The sequence below is a fragment of the Mirounga leonina genome, unplaced genomic scaffold, assembly GCF_011800145.1.
Source record: "Mirounga leonina isolate KUSES-001 unplaced genomic scaffold, KU_Mleo_1.0 Mir_94, whole genome shotgun sequence".
Lineage (NCBI taxonomy): Eukaryota > Metazoa > Chordata > Mammalia > Carnivora > Phocidae > Mirounga > Mirounga leonina.
Window position 1 is genome coordinate 19,942,897 of NW_023270855.1, and position 17,742 is coordinate 19,960,638.

General features: G+C 41.5%; 1 protein-coding gene and 1 long non-coding RNA gene across 3 annotated transcripts in view; both read left to right on the plus strand.

The window, feature by feature from the left end:
* Positions 1-16,297, plus strand: part of SHQ1 (SHQ1, H/ACA ribonucleoprotein assembly factor) — a 97,076-nt gene extending 80,779 nt beyond the window's left edge. For both annotated transcript variants that reach the window (XM_034998213.1, XM_034998212.1), the window contains one exon: positions 14,979-16,297. In XM_034998213.1, coding sequence (XP_034854104.1) covers positions 14,979-15,480 — 502 coding nt within the window. In that variant the 3' untranslated portion in view covers positions 15,481-16,297. The remainder of the gene's footprint in view (positions 1-14,978) is intronic.
* Positions 11,535-13,922, plus strand: LOC118005876. Its single transcript, XR_004677885.1, has 2 exons — positions 11,535-12,639; positions 12,727-13,922. It is a non-coding gene; the product is annotated as an uncharacterized LOC118005876 (long non-coding RNA).
* Positions 16,298-17,742: the final 1,445 nt, after the last annotated feature.

Genomic DNA, 17,742 nt, shown 5'->3' on the forward strand with positions numbered 1-17,742 from the left:
TCAATTCCAAGGCTTCTTAAGGCAGTTGTTGAATACCCTAAGTCTTAGCAGACTTCTACATTGATTCCTTACATGTGAGCTGTGGTTGCACCCAGTAGGGTTGTGTGTGTGTGCTAAGCCCCAGATCAAGCTGGTCCCACACGGGCCTGGATAGGAATTAGGAGAAGTCTGTTTTTATGATATAGCACCTGACTCTCTCTGAAGGCTCACTATGTCTTTATAAGAACTACTGTCCTGGAAGATTTTGTTTTTTAAGATTTATTTATCTATTTTAGGAAGAAAGGTGAGGGGAGGGGCGGAGGGGGAAGGAGAGAAATCCTCAAGCAGACTCCCTGCTGAGTGTGGAGCCCAACTTGGGGCTCCATCCCAGGACCCTGAGTACATGACCTGAGCTGAAATCAAGAGTCAGACGCTTAACTGACTGAGCTCTGTCCTGGAAGATTTAATGAGGGCTAAAAGAAGCATCCAGAACCATGGACATTTCAGAATCTGAGTCTGAGAGTCAAGCTCCCTTGTAAATAGATGATCTTACGTGCATCTCTCTTTCCTGCCACATTCCAAGATAGAGTATAGTTGGCTTTTGAACAACATGGGGGGTGGGGTGGGGTAGGGCTGCTGAACCTTCCCCTTCCCCACCCCTTGCCTCCATCTCCATGTAGTCAAAAATCTACATACAACTTTTGACTCTACCAAAACTTAATTACAAATAGCTTACTGTTGACCAGAAGCCTTATTCCTAACATAAGCAGTCAATTAAACATATTTTGTATGTTATATGTATTATACACTGTATTCTTAAAGTAAGCTAGAGAAAAGAAAATGTTACTAAGAAAATGATAAGAGAAAATACCCTCACAGCACTGTATTGTATTTATTGAGAAAAATCTGCATGTTGGTGCCCAGCGCAGTTCAAAGTCGGTGTTGTTCAAGAATCCGTTGTGTTTAGTCCTTGTAGAATGTTGTCTTTCTGTCCTGCAGTCCAGGGATGTAGCCATGGACCTAATGGTGCTGTTGGTCTTGTACTATGATTCTCTGGTTCCCATGTCACCAGAACCATCCCACTTTTCTCACTTGGACTACTCTCACGGGCCTTAAGAATGTTTGTGTGTACATTACCCTTTTTGTAGGAAACCTTCTCTGCTCTTGCCCCCCTTCTCTTTACCGTTTCACTCCAAAATGGCTGTCCTTCCTCTGTGGTCTCATGGCTAGTACTGAATTATAGTCGATTCTCATTATTCACAGTAGTTATGTTCTATAAAGTTGCTACAAACTCTGATTTTGCAAACTCAACCTTTGCTCCTAGGGGAAATACAGGGTTAGGTTCCTGTTCGTCTCCGGTCACAACATTTTCATCAAACAGTATGTACCTTTGTTCTATCTGTGTTTCTGTTTAAAGGCACCTTATATATTGTTGATTAACAGTGACCCTCATGGCCAACAGCATGGTAACTCAAGCCTGAACAAAGCTTATCTAACACAAATACTTTCTTTCATAAGACACATTATAGCCTTCAAGCACTTAAGAATACTAAAGGGGTGCCTAAGGTGGCTCAGTTGGTTGAGCATCCGACTCTTGGTTTTGGCTCATGTCCCGATCTCAGAGTCATGAAATCGAGCCACACATCTTGAGACTCCCTCTCCTTCTGCCCGCCACCCATGCTTGCTCCCTCTGTCTCTCCTTCGCTCTTTCAAATAAGTAAATCTTAAAAAACAGAATACTAGAAAGTAATTTGACAGTAAGTTCGGGACCATTTTAAACAGTGAAATTATCATCAAAAAGCCCAAAATGCAAACAATGTGGCACTCACTAGACCTTGAAAAGGAAAGTTTTTTCACAGTCTGAGAGCTGAAATAAGAAGTCTGGGAACGTGCTCTTTGGCAACTAAAACATTCACCTCTCTGTCCATGTCTGTGAATGAGCATAAAAGTGCTTGAGGGTATTGACTTTGAGGTTACAAATAAATTTTAGCGAGTAGGCAAATTCGCAAGTAGAGAATCCGTGAATAATGAGAATCTACTATACCTTGTAGACAGACTTTATAAACATTGGTAGAGGGAACAGCACAGTAAGAGACAGAGAAGAAGAAATACATGTTTCTTTCCTCAAAGAATTTAGTATTTGAAATTTCAAGAAAAGCATTGAAGTCATCAATCTGGGCTTAGAATTAGGACTTTGGTGGACTTCTTGCCCCCATTTTAAAATACAGAACGTTTTTTGCATAGAATTCTCTTGTGGGAAGAGACTGTCTCCTCCGTGGCTAAGACTCTCAAAGTCCCTGAGCTGGACATTCCCAGGGCACCCTGTGCTAATCATTCTCATAAACTTACTTCACTTCATGCTGTGATGGCTTGTTTCTTGCCTTCCACAGACTGAGATGATCTGATCTTCAGATCAGAGACTGCATTTACCTTCACAATTATATGCACCAAACCTGGCAGATAGCAGGCACTCAATAAATATTTGTCAAAAGACTGACCTTGGACCCAGACAGTTGAGCTGAAAAACTGCAGCCCAGTCTCCTCGCTTCTGGTTCTGTTCCTCAACCCCTTGTGCACAATTCTGAAACCCAGAAAGTTCTGAAAGTACATTTATTTTCAGGGCAATTGGCAGCAAAACCTGACTGACCTGAACTCACCTGATATGAGGCTATTTATATAGATCTTTATTTAGTCCACTGGAGAGACTAATAGTACATTTTGCTGCAGAAAAATATTAGTGTATTTGATTACAGGTTGTTGCCGGGGGTGTTAGGTCATATATGGCATAGTAGTGTAGATCCAGAATTACTTTTCTGAAGTGTAAAACAAACAAATGGAAGTTTTAAAATTCATACAGGTCCCAACGGTTTCAGGGATGGCATTGTTGACCTGTGGTAGAATTTAGGGATTTTCTGTAGAAGTTTTATTTGAGGAAATGGATCATTTATATAGAAGCAAATTAGCCAGAGGCATAAATGGTTAGTCTCTGGCTGATGAGAGGAGAATTAAGTGCCACAATCTGATGGTATAACTCCTGAGGGGACAGCATGTAATGTAAAGTAAAGCCCCAGGGTTAGTTTGAAGAGTGCTAAATAGTTCTTTTTGTCAAGAGGAAGCTTACGGAATGAAAGCGGAGGAGTTGATTCCTCTTAAGACTTTATCATCAATACAAGAAATATTTACATTGAGTGTTAATCTATGCATGCATGTAATCTACACATCGGCGGAGTTTATTAGGAAAAGAAATCCCTTGACTTTGAGAAATGATTTGAAAAATCTGACCATGATGTCCAGTTCTATTATTTCACAGAGAAATGTGTTGGTAAACATACTCTCCTGGCAAAAAAAATAAATGTCGGCATTGAGGCAGAAGACCCGCAAGCGACTGAGGTCAGCCAAAAAACCTGTTCCGTTTCCTAATCATAATAATAATAAACGAAGCATCTAAAGACTTGGTCTTGTTGTTTCCCCCCACCCCAGGTGGGAAGTTTTCTCTTGTTGCTGTGTAAATTTTAATTGGGATTGCAGTTACAGAATGAAGTCTTCTAAACCTTTTATGCTCATTTTTTAAAAAACTTACCTGTTTTAAGAAAGTTAGCTTTATTCTATACTACACAAATTAGATAAAATTGCTCACTTTGAGTAAAATATTCATTCAACCGGTATAAAGACTTTTGGGGGGGTTCATCTTCAGGTTTTTGATAGGTATGAAGCTGTTTTAGGGTTTTGGAAGGAGTAGTAGAAGGAAAATTAGTAGAAATTATTATTTTGTATTTCAAAAAGTACTAGGATTGGTCTGTAGATCAAATGTCTGGGGGGGGGGGGAAATGCCTTTAAAAATGTTATTTGAAATGCCCCACAGACTGACTTTCACTGCTACCTGGGGGATAACTTCCATAGGAGTGAGCTATATACTTCTGCAGAGAACATCTTTCTGTGTATAGTTCGCACATTGAAAGAGATGACTAATGGATCTTTCTCTAGGCATACTTTGAGATTCTCTTTGTATTTTTAGAACGCACCATGCCTTTTAAAAAAAAACATTTACAGTGAGGAGTGTTGCATTAGAGGTCCTGCCAGTTTGCCCAGAGGAAATGGGAGCCGGCTCCGTGATCCTGTCCCCCGCATCCCCCCCATTAGGACACACTCCTTCTTGAGGAGGCTCCGTCCACTTTACCAGAGCAAATGTTAGAAGCCTGTGACTTCTTTTCCGGGACACATGTTTGTTGGTTGTTGTTTTAAGCTAATTTTTGTCGAAGTACACACAGATTATAAGTAGACAAAGAATGAACTCTGTTGTGGTAAAATACCTGCGTGACCAGCACCCAAATCAAGAATCATGCTTGAGAGGCTCTCAGGTGCCCCTTAGTGCACTGTCATTCTCTGACCCCTACCCTGTAACCACCATCCTCCTGACTTCTGTCACCATCTGTCGGTTTTGCCTGTTTTAGAACTTGGTGGAAGTGAAATAATACAGTGTATACTCTTCTGTGTGTGGCTTCATTCCTTCATAAAGCTTTTTTTTTTTTTTTTTTAAGATTTATTTATTTTAGAGAGAGGGAGCAGGGAGAGAGTGGTGGGGAGGGTCAGACGGATAGGAAGAGAGTCCTAAGCAGACTCCACACTGAGTGTGGAGCCTGACTTGGAGCTGGATCTCACAACCCTGAGATCAGGACCTGAGCCGAAACCAAGAGTCAGACGCTTAAATGACTGCGCCACTCCGGCGCCCCTCTTTCAACGTTATTTTTGTGAGTGTTCTAACTCAACATTAATCTTAAAGGTCTCTTTGGGGCAACTTTAAAAAAATCTGGCAGATTGATCTGAGGACATTAAGAAAGTGCACAGCTAGTCCTGTAGTTTTGTAAGGAGTGTGACGCAGGGGAATTGGGGAGGTTGGGTGTCAAGTAGACTATGGGTGGTGTATTTCTGAGCACTTTCCTCCTTGCCTTTGCTGACCAGTGCTAAGACACGCCAGCGGGACTCCTTCCCTGCAGGGTACAGCTTTCCAGGCCCAACAAGGAACACACCTAGTGAGTCTACATTCAGGAAGGAGCTCAGTGCTTCAGCTCTGTCTTCCCTGCAGAAGGGAGGCAAGTTCAGTTGCTGCCCTTATTCTGTCAGTGAGCCGTCCTGATGGGCACAGCGTGGAGCGTAAGAGCAGAGGAGGGTGCAGCAGGCCTGCCCCGGAGCTGGCCTCTTTGTGCTGTGCCTGGCCCTGGGGAGGCGCAGCCTGTCCCAGAGCTGTGTCCTATCATGCTGTTCCTGTTTTCTCCCGAGGAAAGCAAAGGTTCCACACTTCCTTCAGAGAGCCTGTTAAACCGTGGTTCCCAGTGAATGGGAAGAGGCCGCACTTATGTGATACGTCAGACAATTAATAATTTTATAGAGCAGGATTATCACTAAGAACCCACAGAATGGTTCAGGATGAACTGCTTCATGCCGTGGTGATGTGTGTTTAAGAAGACATTCCACGGTGTATCATACCAGTGAGTGGATAAATATTTTGAATTTTCAGAGTTTTTGACTCCTATCATAATTTGGAGAGCTGCATGCTTCAGCCCGTGTGTGTGGTAAACATACCAGCACTTAAGTATTTTCCTGTCTCAGTATTGTGAAAGCAGCAGAGCCCACTAACTTTATATTTTGTAACCAAGGAAAATTTTAGCATTTAGAACAAGCACACAAAGAAATAAACACGTTAAATCGCTTAACCCGGTCTTTCCTTCTCAGAGCATGCCAGGAAATTTGGAAGCAGTCATTTTCATTCTGCTTTCAAGATGGGAAAGTGGAGACAAAAAGGACATTTTTGAAAAATTCAGCCAGAACCTCCACTTCTGTAGACCTCAAAACTTGCCCTGTTTCACCAAGTTCCTAATAGTAGGTCTGGGCATAAGAAGTTGGAGGGCAGAGGGCAGAGCGTACCAGCTGGTGGTCCATGGCATCATGAATGGGTGTTGGGGGAACGAAGATACTGGCCCCTCAGCATTCAGGCTGGCAGGTGGATGCAGACCCCGTGTCATGCCAGGCAAATGGCATCTTCTGTGTGTTCCATGACATGAAATCGCTTCCAGAGCACTGCTTTACATAGACTGCTTTTCTAAGACTGAGGTGGGATTTTAGCTGAGTACTGAATGCGTAAGACCCCTCATGGGAAGACTTAGGGGAAGAATGTTCCAGAAGGAGGGTACAACAAGTGTCAAGGGCCTTGAGGCACGAATGCGCTCGTGTGTCCTTGGGACGGAGAGAGGGCAGTGGAACAGTGACCTGGACACGAATGGTGGGTGACCTCACTGAGAGGCAGGCAGGACCCAAGGGCCAGATCTCTGGGGCTTTGTCCTCACTGGGGAGTTTGGATTTTATTCTGTTTTGGGAAGCCATTGCAGGTTTTTATACAGGGAAACATCATGCTCATAACATAGAAATGTAGAACCATGGTGTTTAGATTCAGAGGGGAATTAGAAACAAACTGATCCATTCTCTGCATTTTATTGGTGAAGGAAACTGTTCTGTGCCTTGCTGCTGATATTTTTTGTGTCATTTTTTTCATCTGTAAAACCAAGAGGTTGTATGTGATGCTTTCTGATTTCCGTTCAGCTCTAAAGGTCTCGATCCCTATATACCCCTCTGTATTAGTGTCCTAGGACCACTGTAACAAATGACCACAAACCGGATGCTTAAAACAACAAAAAGCTATTCTCTCAAAATTCTGGAGGCCAGAAGTCCAAGATCAAGGTGTCTTCCACAGGGTTGGTTCCTTCTGGAGGCTTCAGGGGGGTATCTGTTCCATGCCTCTTTCCTAGCTTCTTGTGGTAGTGAGCAATCCTTGACATACCCTGGCTTATAGATACATCACTCCTGTCTCTGCCACCATTATCACATGGCCTTCTCTGTCTCTGTATCCTCATACAGTACTATTGTAAGGACACCTGTCCCCTGGAGTCATTGGATTGCGGGCCTGCCCGAACCCAGTATGACCTCATCTTGATTTGATTATATCTGCAAAGATCCTATTTCTAATTAAGGTCATGTTGACAGGTTCTGGGGGTTAACTTTGAATATATCTTTGTGGGTGGCACATTTCCACCCATAATACCTTTCTTCCACCACCTTCATAGTAATGCCTTCTCCATCTTGTTGATTGACCTCCACTTAGTTTAATGGAATCTGAACAGCCATTTCATCTGAACAGCTAAGAGGTCAAAATACTACACCTCTGTTACTAAACAACACTGGGTGCCCTTTTCACATAGATGAAATGTAGAAATATTGTCAGAATTGTTCAAATCTGACATACCCAAAATATGCTTCACGGAATCATTTTAGAGAAGAATATATCTGTCTCAGCCTTGGACCCATAATCCTCACTTCCACATATCCTTTTCTATCCAACAGAAGTGGGTTTTTTTTTTGTTTGTTTGTTTTGTTTTCATTTTTGTGTATTTTTTACTTAACCAGCTATTTGGTTTCATTAAAATCACATATTTATTCTTTGCCTTGTACCAGAAATTATTTAAAGCATTTCTGTGTGTGTGTGTGTGTGTGTGTGTGTTTGCGCGCACGCATAAAACAACATGGTGTTAATTAAAGGTGGGGTCAAAGAAGGAAAAAAGCAACAAAATGAAAAGGGAGGCAAGTCGGAGCTTTGGGTACATTCCATCATGCCAAGTGGGTCACAGATTTTACTTTCCTAAAAGCCAGGATGGAAAGGGAGGCCTGCAGGTTTCACACTGCCCAGAGTTTTGTGGGGCCGGTTTTGAAATCAACTCTGCACACCAGTTTGGAGGATTAAAGTGAAGCATATTTCAGCAAAAGCAGTTCTGCTGGGGGCGGGGGGGTAGAGGGAAAGGTGGCAAGTTGATGGGACTCACATTTCCATCTCTGCTAATCTGATTCGGTCTGGCATAAATGCAAAACCATTTCAGGGAGGGATTGAGTCCATTTCTTTCAAACAGTTCTTTATGAACATTGTGCCTTTCTAAATCTGTTTATCACCTTCACCCTTCCACTTCTTAGATGGGTAATCAGTGAAGAAGTAAAAATAGTAGCCTCTCTGGATTTGGGTAAACCTTCATTCACCTACCTGAGGCATGCTCTAACGTATGTGGGATTACCATAGCAATTTTTTTTTTTAATATGAAGTCATTTACTTTGCTCTAAAAATGTGTGCGTGTTTGTGTATCTAGTGCAGCTACTTATGTGTGTCATGCCGCGGTGGGGGGGGTCCTTATTTCTGAATATTCATTCAAATTTCTGTACTTAACAGAGTTACAAAGAGAAGTGATGATAGTCAAAACACAGACATATTCACTAGTGACCAAACCACTTAATAAATTTAGTCCCCATTCTAGCATATCATTTCCTTCCTAGCATCCTACCCACCCATCCGGCCAGTGTGTTTGTTGTTTGACTTCTTGTTGATCGCTGATACTGTACAGTGCAAATAAATTGCAGATTGGGCAAAAGATCAAGGACTTCACAAGGGCAGTGAAAGTGCTTGAGGGAAACATACAACCACTGACAATGAGGCTTGGAAGCGTAGGATTAGCTAATAGTTGAAGAAGAAAACTCTACAATAAGTGACATCAGTGGAAAGTCTTTAAATGCCAAAGGAATCATTTGAGTATCGCATGATTGGAAGACACTTGAGAAAACTGTTGTTGCCTTGGTGATTATTTGTTCTTTGATTTGCTGTAAAAGACTGACCTAAAGTGATGAATGTCATATAGCGCTGTATTGTAATTTTGTTAGAACAGTTACAAAACAATTAATATTTGGTTCATTCTTTGTTCATTTGGAGAAATGGTACCTTAGTTGCAGTTATAACCTACAAATTGAGTCATTAAATATTTTATGAACTTGTTTGTGAGTTTGTAATTTTTTTGAAGGTGAAATCTCAACCTTTTTTTTTGTTACTATTTACTATTAAATTTTGACCTTTTATGTTGATTTACCTTAAGTGACCTTTTTTGGTCTTAATTTATCTTCCATTAATGAGCATCTCCACTGTCTATTTGTTTCAGCTATAAGGGGTGTAGTATGTTGGAGTATCCCCTCAAAATTCCCAGAACCTGAGAATATGACCTTATTTGGAAATAGGGTTATTTCAGATTGTAATTGATTGTTAAGATGAGGTCATGCTGGAGTAAGGTGGGCCCTTAATCCACTATGACTGGTATCCTTGTAAGGAGAGGAGAAGAGACACAGAGACACTTCCAGAGGGAAGATAGCACGTGAAGAAACAGACACACGGGAAGAGTGCCGTGTGATGACAGAGGAAGAATTTGGAGTGATGGGTCTATAAGCCAAGGAACACCCGGGGTTGCCAGCAACACGAGAAGCAAAGAAGCGTGGGAGAGGTTCTTCCTTGGAGCCTCAGAAGGGACTTCTAGCCTCTAGAATTGTAAGAAAAGAAATCTCTGTTGTTTTAAGCCACCAGTTTGTGGTAGTTTGTTATGCCCTAGGAAACTAATACAAGGAATTTTCAGAAAATTATTCTGCTGGTCCATAGACTACATGTTAATTTTCAGAGCCCAGGCCCAGAGAGGTATTACATCAAGTTGGAAATAAGGTGAAAAGTGATTTCACTGGCCCAGACTCAGTATGGCTTAAATAACTTGCAGTATTTTCTGTATTAAATAAGTAGCTTCTTGTTTAAAGCAATGGATCGTTTCTGTTAATAACTGAGCTGGAGGCAGGTTTCACTAGTATAGTGTATCAGCACACAATTTTCTGTTCATCTGTGCATCCGTCGGTACTTGTGTTTCATGGCAGCTTTCAAAAGAAGACTGTCCCTAGCAACTTCTACTTAAAACCAATGCAATATCTTTTACGTCAGGCTCCATATATGTGTTTTGGGCAGGGGATTCTGAAGTTTGGAACTGGTTCTTTCCAGTAGACAGGAGTTACATGATTATATGCCATTATCATCAGTACCCTTTTAAAAGAAAGCTGATGGACTGTTTGTCCCAGACGGAACTGGGGGTGTGTGTATGTGTGTGTCCTTTGAAATTAAAAGGCCAAGTCAGTGTATTCCATCATCCGGTGTGAAATGTTTGTGGAATTGCCTGACTGGAGCCCTGTCTTACATTATCAGTCGCTGGCTCTAGTGTCAGTGTGTCATGCCTGGCAGGTTAGTGGGTTTTGGCAGAGGAAATGAAACCTAGTCAGTTACTACGAGATTTATAGTAGATCTGCTATTGCAGGAAGTGGTGAAAAGTTGATTGATAGTTGGAGACAAAACTCTACGACAAGAAACAGGATGTATGCTTTCTATTTATACCCAGGTTTTCCTACATTTTAGGGCTCCTTTTGCACTTGGTTTTGGCTCTTTCATAGGCCATGCAGTCCCTCACCCTTTAACTCAATCACCAAAATATAAAATAACGGAGGAAATTTTCTGTTAGCTTAGCTATGATAAAGGCACGTATTCCCAGCTGTTACTGTTACTCTTTCCTGGTAGTTGTATTTACTGGAACTTGTCAGAGAGCCGTTTTTAATTTTTAAAAAATCCTCCAAATAGGTTATTATTTCACATATACAAACAGAATAAAAGCTTTTTTAAAAGTTACGTGGTAGGATTACATTTCCAAAAACTTTCTAAGGAAAACCTGTTTTGAGTATCTTTTTAAAATACGACATTACTGTGATCCACTTGTCATGTCTCTTTTTAAAGGATGAATCTCTTCACTCCTGATTGAATACATTCTTAACAAGTAGGTGCTCTTGACTTAGATATAAAATATATACCATAAGTACAACTAGTAACTCAGTGTATTCATTACTTTATATCTGCATGTACCTGGTTTTTGTAAGCATTCTGGTTAACTAATAATGTCACTCGACGGAGCTTTGACATGAACTAGCTGGTCTGTTTTGAGTGTGACAGTGAAAAACCACTAACTACATTAAATGAGGTGCTTTCTGAAATGGAAAGGGCCATTGCAGAGTTAGGTTCTAGAATTTACAAGGAGTGGCAGACTTAGAACCAACTCTAATTGTACCAGTGGTTGAAAGAACAAAAAGCTCCTCTTTCATGGCTTAATTTTTTTTTCTCCAAATGAATAGGTTTTTTTTTTTTTTTTGCAAACAATGATTGCTAAGTAATCTGCATGAAATAATTGAATAGAAAGAAACCCAACTTTCATTCCTTGGACCATTAGGTCACATTCTACATCAATGATGTTTTGAAATTTTTAATTCCATTTTATTCTAGCGTTCTTTAAGTGGAGAATTCAGAATGCTTCTTCCATAAACTTAAGGTTTCTATCACAACTTTAATAATTTAGGGAACTAGCCAGCTTGATGTAGTAGTAAAAGTGGGATTAATAAGAAATGGAGATGAATCAGCATGGTGAAGAATCATAAATGAACATAGAATTCTTTTTTTACATAATTTTTTTTAAAAAGATGTATTTATTTCAGAAAGAGAAAGAGCATGAGTGGGAGGGGCAGAGGGAGAGAGAGTATCTCGAGCAGACTCCATGCTGAGCGTGGAGCCCAACGTGGGGCTCCATTTCATGACACTGAGATCATGACCTGAGTTGAAAACAAAAGTTGGACGCTTAACTGTGCCACCGAGGTGCCTCGATTTTTTTTTTTTTTACATATTTTATATAAATGGGTCACTTTAAACGTAATACAGCAGTTAAAGTGAGAAACAAATGAAGGATGAAAATTCACATTACCTGGTAACAGGCACAAGTCCTGTTAGGGTCACATGGCTCATCTGGGCTACTTCCCTGCCTGTCAGAGTGGATCCTTTTTAGTCTCACATATGTGGGATATGCCGGGTCTGAAAAGAGCCAGGATTACAGGTGAGAGGCTTTGAAATCCAGATTTATTCTGTTCTACACGACAGATACAGTATAGTAGACAATAACAAAGATCCAGGTAGTTTCAGCTTGAGAGCTGACACATCTACTCTCTTCACTGTATCCACAAAAATAATCCAGATGTTTTCTTCCAGCTCTAAGCCTCTGTTGTTCAGGCTCAGATGTGCACTTCATTGAAGCTTGCTAAGCTAAAGCCATCAGTGTTTGCAGACTTCTGTGCCTGGGCCTGTCAGAACTTGCTCATTTGGAAGATGTTGAATAGAGCTCCAAATGGGGAGAAGTGAAGAATGTGGTCTTAGGATGGGAGACTTTTCAGAGCCTGGATATTTGTGGGAGGCTCTGTGGTGGAGGAGTGAGCACACTAGAGCTCTAAGGCGTGGGTTTCCGGTCTTGACTGTGCCTTGTTAGCTGGGTAGATTTCATCAGCTCTCTTACCCCTCCAGGCTTCTCTTGTGTCATCTGTAATGTGGACAGAGATGAAACTGACCCACGAGGTTGTCATTTGGAGCAAGTGTTTGTGGAACATCATCTTTCATATATTGTCAGAAGTATTTGTCATGGCTAATAAGAATGAGATGTAAGGGTCACTGAAGTAAGAGCTTTTATTTTAAAATTTTGTTTCCAATATTATGATTTAGTAAGAGGCATGGTCTTATTTCCCAGATTCCTTGCTTTTTATCTCTTAAAGCTGCAGGTTACTACCCCGAGAGGACCTGCTTCAGTGAAAAAGATGGCAGTGAACTAGCTCCTGGGCTGACAGGGCCTTAGGGCAGAGATGTTTCAGACTGTCTACTAACTCAGACCAGATTCTTTACCAGTGGTCATCAAGGTTTCACAATAAATGGTGGGTGGACACCATTGACACCCGCCTTGGACATGGATGTAACCATCTTACTCCATAACTGTGCTCCTCAAGGTGTCTCAAGCTGGTGAGAGCATCCAGAGTTTATAACCCTTTGGTGAATCATAAGTTGACTTAAGGTGATCTTACTCTAGTTTTTCTCTTTACCCTATCCACCTTCCTTTTTCTAAGCTCTGGGAATTCTAGCACTGACACTCAGGGGTTTCCTTGCACATGAGAAAGTTGCCCTCAGTGAGGGCTGTTGCCCATGGCCGTTCCCCCTGCTCGCTGCACCTTGCACCTGCCCTAGAACCCAGGGGGGATGGAGCTTCCCTGCACAAAGTCATTATTACGCCACATATTCTGAGACCAAAGGGCTCATCTAGGTGGTGAAAAATACCACCTTTGTTCACTCGTTCCCATTGCCCCACCAGTTATTTCAGCTGCAGTGTAACGAGGCTTCACTTTCTCAATACTATGGGATGGACTACTCTTTCAGAAGTGACCTTATCTTGTGAACTCACCCTCCTCCAATGTGCCTCAAAGCCACTAAATGTTCTGTATGCTCATTTCACCTTTGAACTTAGAGACACACAGAAGCCATGTCAGCATGCTGACCACTCACTGCCACCCATTTCCATTGTCACTTCCGATTTTCCTCTTGGGGAGAGTAAAGACAGGGTTTTTGGACACCTATGGTATACTTTTCGTTACTTCTTTCATAACAAAAGGAAAACAACTCATTCATCCAAGTTAATTAAAAAGTTTAGTATAATGTAACATTACAAATTTAGAAAAATACCCTCTGACATAACATGAAATGGTGTTCTGATAAAAATGAAAAGCACTTCATGCTGCTCTCTGTAGTACTGCATTTTCTTTTTTTGTATATTTAAAATTTTTGAATAGGTATTAACATTCACAGAGGCTTAAAAATAATTTGTGGTGAAAAGCCTCCCTCTCACCATCATCCTCCTCCACCTTTCTAGTCCCCACTCTTCCCCCCCCCCCCATGTAAGCTAGTATTTTCTGTAGCTTTCCAGGTTTATTGATAAGTATACAAGCAAATAGATGTGTTTATATTTCTTTCTCATTTTTTAACATAAAAGGTAGCATATACATATGGCACGCCTTTTGTTGTTGCTGTGAAACGGTTTATCTGGGTTAGCCCATGAACAGACTCGTTCTTATGCAGCCATGGACCCTTCCTTTGCATGGAGTGTTCGTAACTTAACCAGTCCCATAATCAGGGGCATTTGGTTGTTTCCCATTTTGGAGTATTAAAAACAATGCTGGATTAATAACCTTGGGCCTCTGTCCTGTAGCATATGTGTTTAATTTCCAGATGTGGTATTGCTGGGTCAAGGGGATGTACATTTTCAATTTTGTAAGTTATTGCCAGCTTCTCCTTCACAAGGGGTCAGACCTGTTTAATTTCTTACCAGCAGTGTAGGGAGGTGCCGTTTCCCCCACAGCCTTGCTAGTCGTGCTATCTAATGTTTGGATTTTTGCCACTGTGATAAATGAAAAATGTATCTCAGAGTGACTTTAGTTTGTACTTCTCTTATTTGACTGGAGTTGAACATCTTTTCATATGTTTAAGAGGAATTTATATTTCCTTTTGTGGGAATTGTCTCCTTATGTCTTTTGTCCATTTTTCTGATGAATTGTTATATCCATTTTTAAGAACTCTGTTGGGGAGATTAGGCCTTGCTCTTTGACATGAGTTGAATTGCCAGTATTTTTCTCAATTTTGTTTTAGTCTTTTGACTTTATGATTTGTTTTGTTGGTTTTTGTTGTTGTCTTAAATAAGTTTGTTTTTTTTTTTAATTGTATTTGTCAATCTTTTCTTTTTTGGCTTCTGGATTTTTTTTTTTTTTTAATTTTATTTATTTATTTGACAGAGAAAGACAGCATAAGCAGAGGGAGTGGCAGAAGGAGAGGGAGAAGCAGGCTCCCCCTGAGCAGGGAGCCCGATGCGGGGCTCGATCCCAGAACTCTGGGATCATGACCTGAGCCGAAGGCAGGCGCTTAACCGACCGAGCCACCCAGGTGCCCAACCGACTGAGCTGAGCCACCCAGGTGCCCTGTGGCTTCTGGATTTTAAGTCATAGTTAGAAAGGGTTTCCTCATTCTAGAGGCATAAAGGGGATCTCCTCCATTTCCTTGTAATACTTTATTTGCTTCGTTTTTTTACATTTATCTCTTTGATCTGTTTTGGGATTTATCTTGGTGTGTCACATGAAGTATGGCTCCAACTTTATTTTGTTGTTCCTGGGCCAATTAATGAATAGTCCTAATATTTCTTCTTCAAATGGCTTTCAAGGTCCAAAAAGTTGGCAACTCTTGCAGAAGCCTTAAAGGAAGTGTCGCTGACAAAGGCCCAGCTGGGACTAGACCTGGAAGCGCTGGAAGCCGCAGCTCTTCTTGTGCAGGAGGAGGAAACGGCAGTAGAAGCAGCCCGTTCCGTTTCCAGGCGGCAGACCCCTTCCTCCAGTTCCGAGGCAAGTGATTCCGAGGAAGCAGACAGCACCACGTCCTCTGAGACTGAGGGCTCAGACTCAGAACAAGGGGAGCTCACAGGGAGTGAATCTGAGACAGCAGATCCCTTGCGAGGCCCCTCCCTGGAGGGAGGCAGCGCCCTGCTTATTGTCAATGGTGGGGTGTGCAGAAACTCAGCCACCGAGACCTCAGATGGCAGTCCCGGAAAGCCGCCTGCCTCCTCCCCGGCTCTTGGAGGGTCCCGGCCGCTGATAGAGGAGCTTGGAGAGCACCTGAACTCGACCGTTCAAGTTTCTGAACTCAAGGACTCGGCTGCTGGAAGGTGACTGGCAAACACCAAGTGATTGACTCCGAGTGGTTTTCCCCACCATTGAGAATTATGTCAGATTTGGTTTCCTTTACTGAATGGTAATTCTTCATTTTCACTTTGTCCTTTTTCTTAGTGTATACAACACTGTTTTTCAGCGAGCTGATATTGATACCTGTTGGTTTCCTTGGTACAACTTTAAAAATAAAGTTTTAAAGTATTTTTGCCAAAGTATAATTAATATTGAAGATGAACTAACAGTTCGGCCAGAATCTCTAGAATGTAGAGCCCATTCATATGGTTTTCTTCAAGATTTTATTTTTAAGTAACCTCTACACCCAATATGGGGCTCGAACTCACAACGCTAAGTCAAAAGTCACAAGCTCTATCAGCCAGCCAGGCGCCCCCATTAATATTTTTAGTAGCCTCACCAAGGGATACTTGACAACAATAAACTGCACGTATTTAAAATGTACACTGTGGTTAGTGTTGACATATATATGCACGAAATGAAATCATCACTGCAGCCAAGATTCTCTTCTTACCCATCATTCCCAAGTGTCCTCGTCCCCCTTTGTTACCCCTCTCCCTTACCCCCTCGTACCACCCACCCCTCCATTCCCCAGCAAGCACTGATTTGCTCTGACACTGAACATTAGTTTGCATCTCTTAGGATTTAATGTAAATTGAATTATAGTAATATGTACTCTTTGTAAAAATTAGGCTTATTTCACTCACTATAATTATTTTCAGATTTGTTGACGTAGCATGTATTCAAGAGGCATTTTTTAAAAAGGTTTTTGTTTTTTCCCGTATCTGAGTAGTATTTCATTGGATAGATTTTTCCATTCACCTACTGATGGACATTTGGGTTGTTTCCAGCTTTTGGCTGTTACAAATAAAGCCGTTACGAACATTTGTGTACAAGTCTTTGTGCGGACATATGCGTGCATTTCTCTTTGGTAAATATCCAGTGGTGGAATGGCTGAGCCCGTATGGTAGTTGTATGTTTAACGGACTGTGTCCCAACATGGCAGTACCAGTTCACGTTTCCACTGGTAAAGTAGACTTCCAGGTCCTGCACATTCTTGTCATCACTGAGTGTGATCTCTTTTTACCATTTTTATCATTTTAATAGGAGTGAGATGGTATCTCACAGTGGTTTTAATTTTCATTTTTTTAAGACTTCTGATGGAGAGCCTCTTTTCAGATGCTTATTTGTCATCCACAAATCTTTGGTGAAGTGTCTGTTCAAATCTCTTGCCCTTTTTTTTTTTTTTTTAAAGCTGGTTTGCTTGTTTTCTTATTTTTTGACTTTTGAGAGTTCTTTATAAATTCTGGATACAGATCCTCGTTATGAGTCATCTTTGCACACCTTGTAACCTTCAATTGGGTGCCACACATTGTAAATTTCACCTTGCTGAATATGTAGCCTTATCTTCTTCAGCTTTGTTTGGGGATGCAGTTAAGTTACTCGAAAATAGTTTGATCTTTGCACGTCTTGCTTGTGTAATTTGTTAGGCAGGTCTGGAACAGTGTTCAGTCTAGGATGAACTGTTGCCTGGTACGAAGGAAAGATTTTCCCATGCCCCTGGAACTACAGATTTTCCAGTCTGGGTGATGGAAATAGGCGCCTGGGTGAATGCTGAGCACTGTTGCCTCTAATGCTTTCAGACGGTGCTTTCCCAGGATGACATGGTCTCAGCAAGAAGTACTCTTGTGAGTATTAGAGGGGCCCTCTCCAGATATCCGTCCTTCTCTGCAGCTCTCTCTTCTCTGGTCCTCTGTCCTGCAAATGCTGGCTGCCTCGGTCTCTGCTCGTCCTCAGCTCTGTCTCCTCACCTCGGGAGTCCACTGGAGTCCCCTGCTCGTGCAGCCTGGACAGTGTCAGCTCGATAACGCAGCTCACTGTGTTGGTTTCTCATCCCTCAGGATCACTGTCTCTCATTGCCTGACATCCAGTGTCTTGAAAACGATTGTTACATGTACTATTCCTGTTTTTCTTTTTTGGTTATGTTGGGTGGGAGAGTAAATCTGGTGTTTATTACTCCATCTTGATTGGAAGTATAAGTCTCCATTAATGTTTTCAATGTGAATTTTCCCACTTGAGTGTAAGCTCCCAGGGAGCGGGTTCTGTGTCGTGTCTGGTTACCACTGAATCATCAGTGCCCATATTCTCAGAGCTCCATAAATATTTGCTGAATGAATGAACAAATGAAATAAATCAATTTGCTCTAGGGAGGAAATGAAATGAAATCTGATCTGTATTAATCTCAGTAGC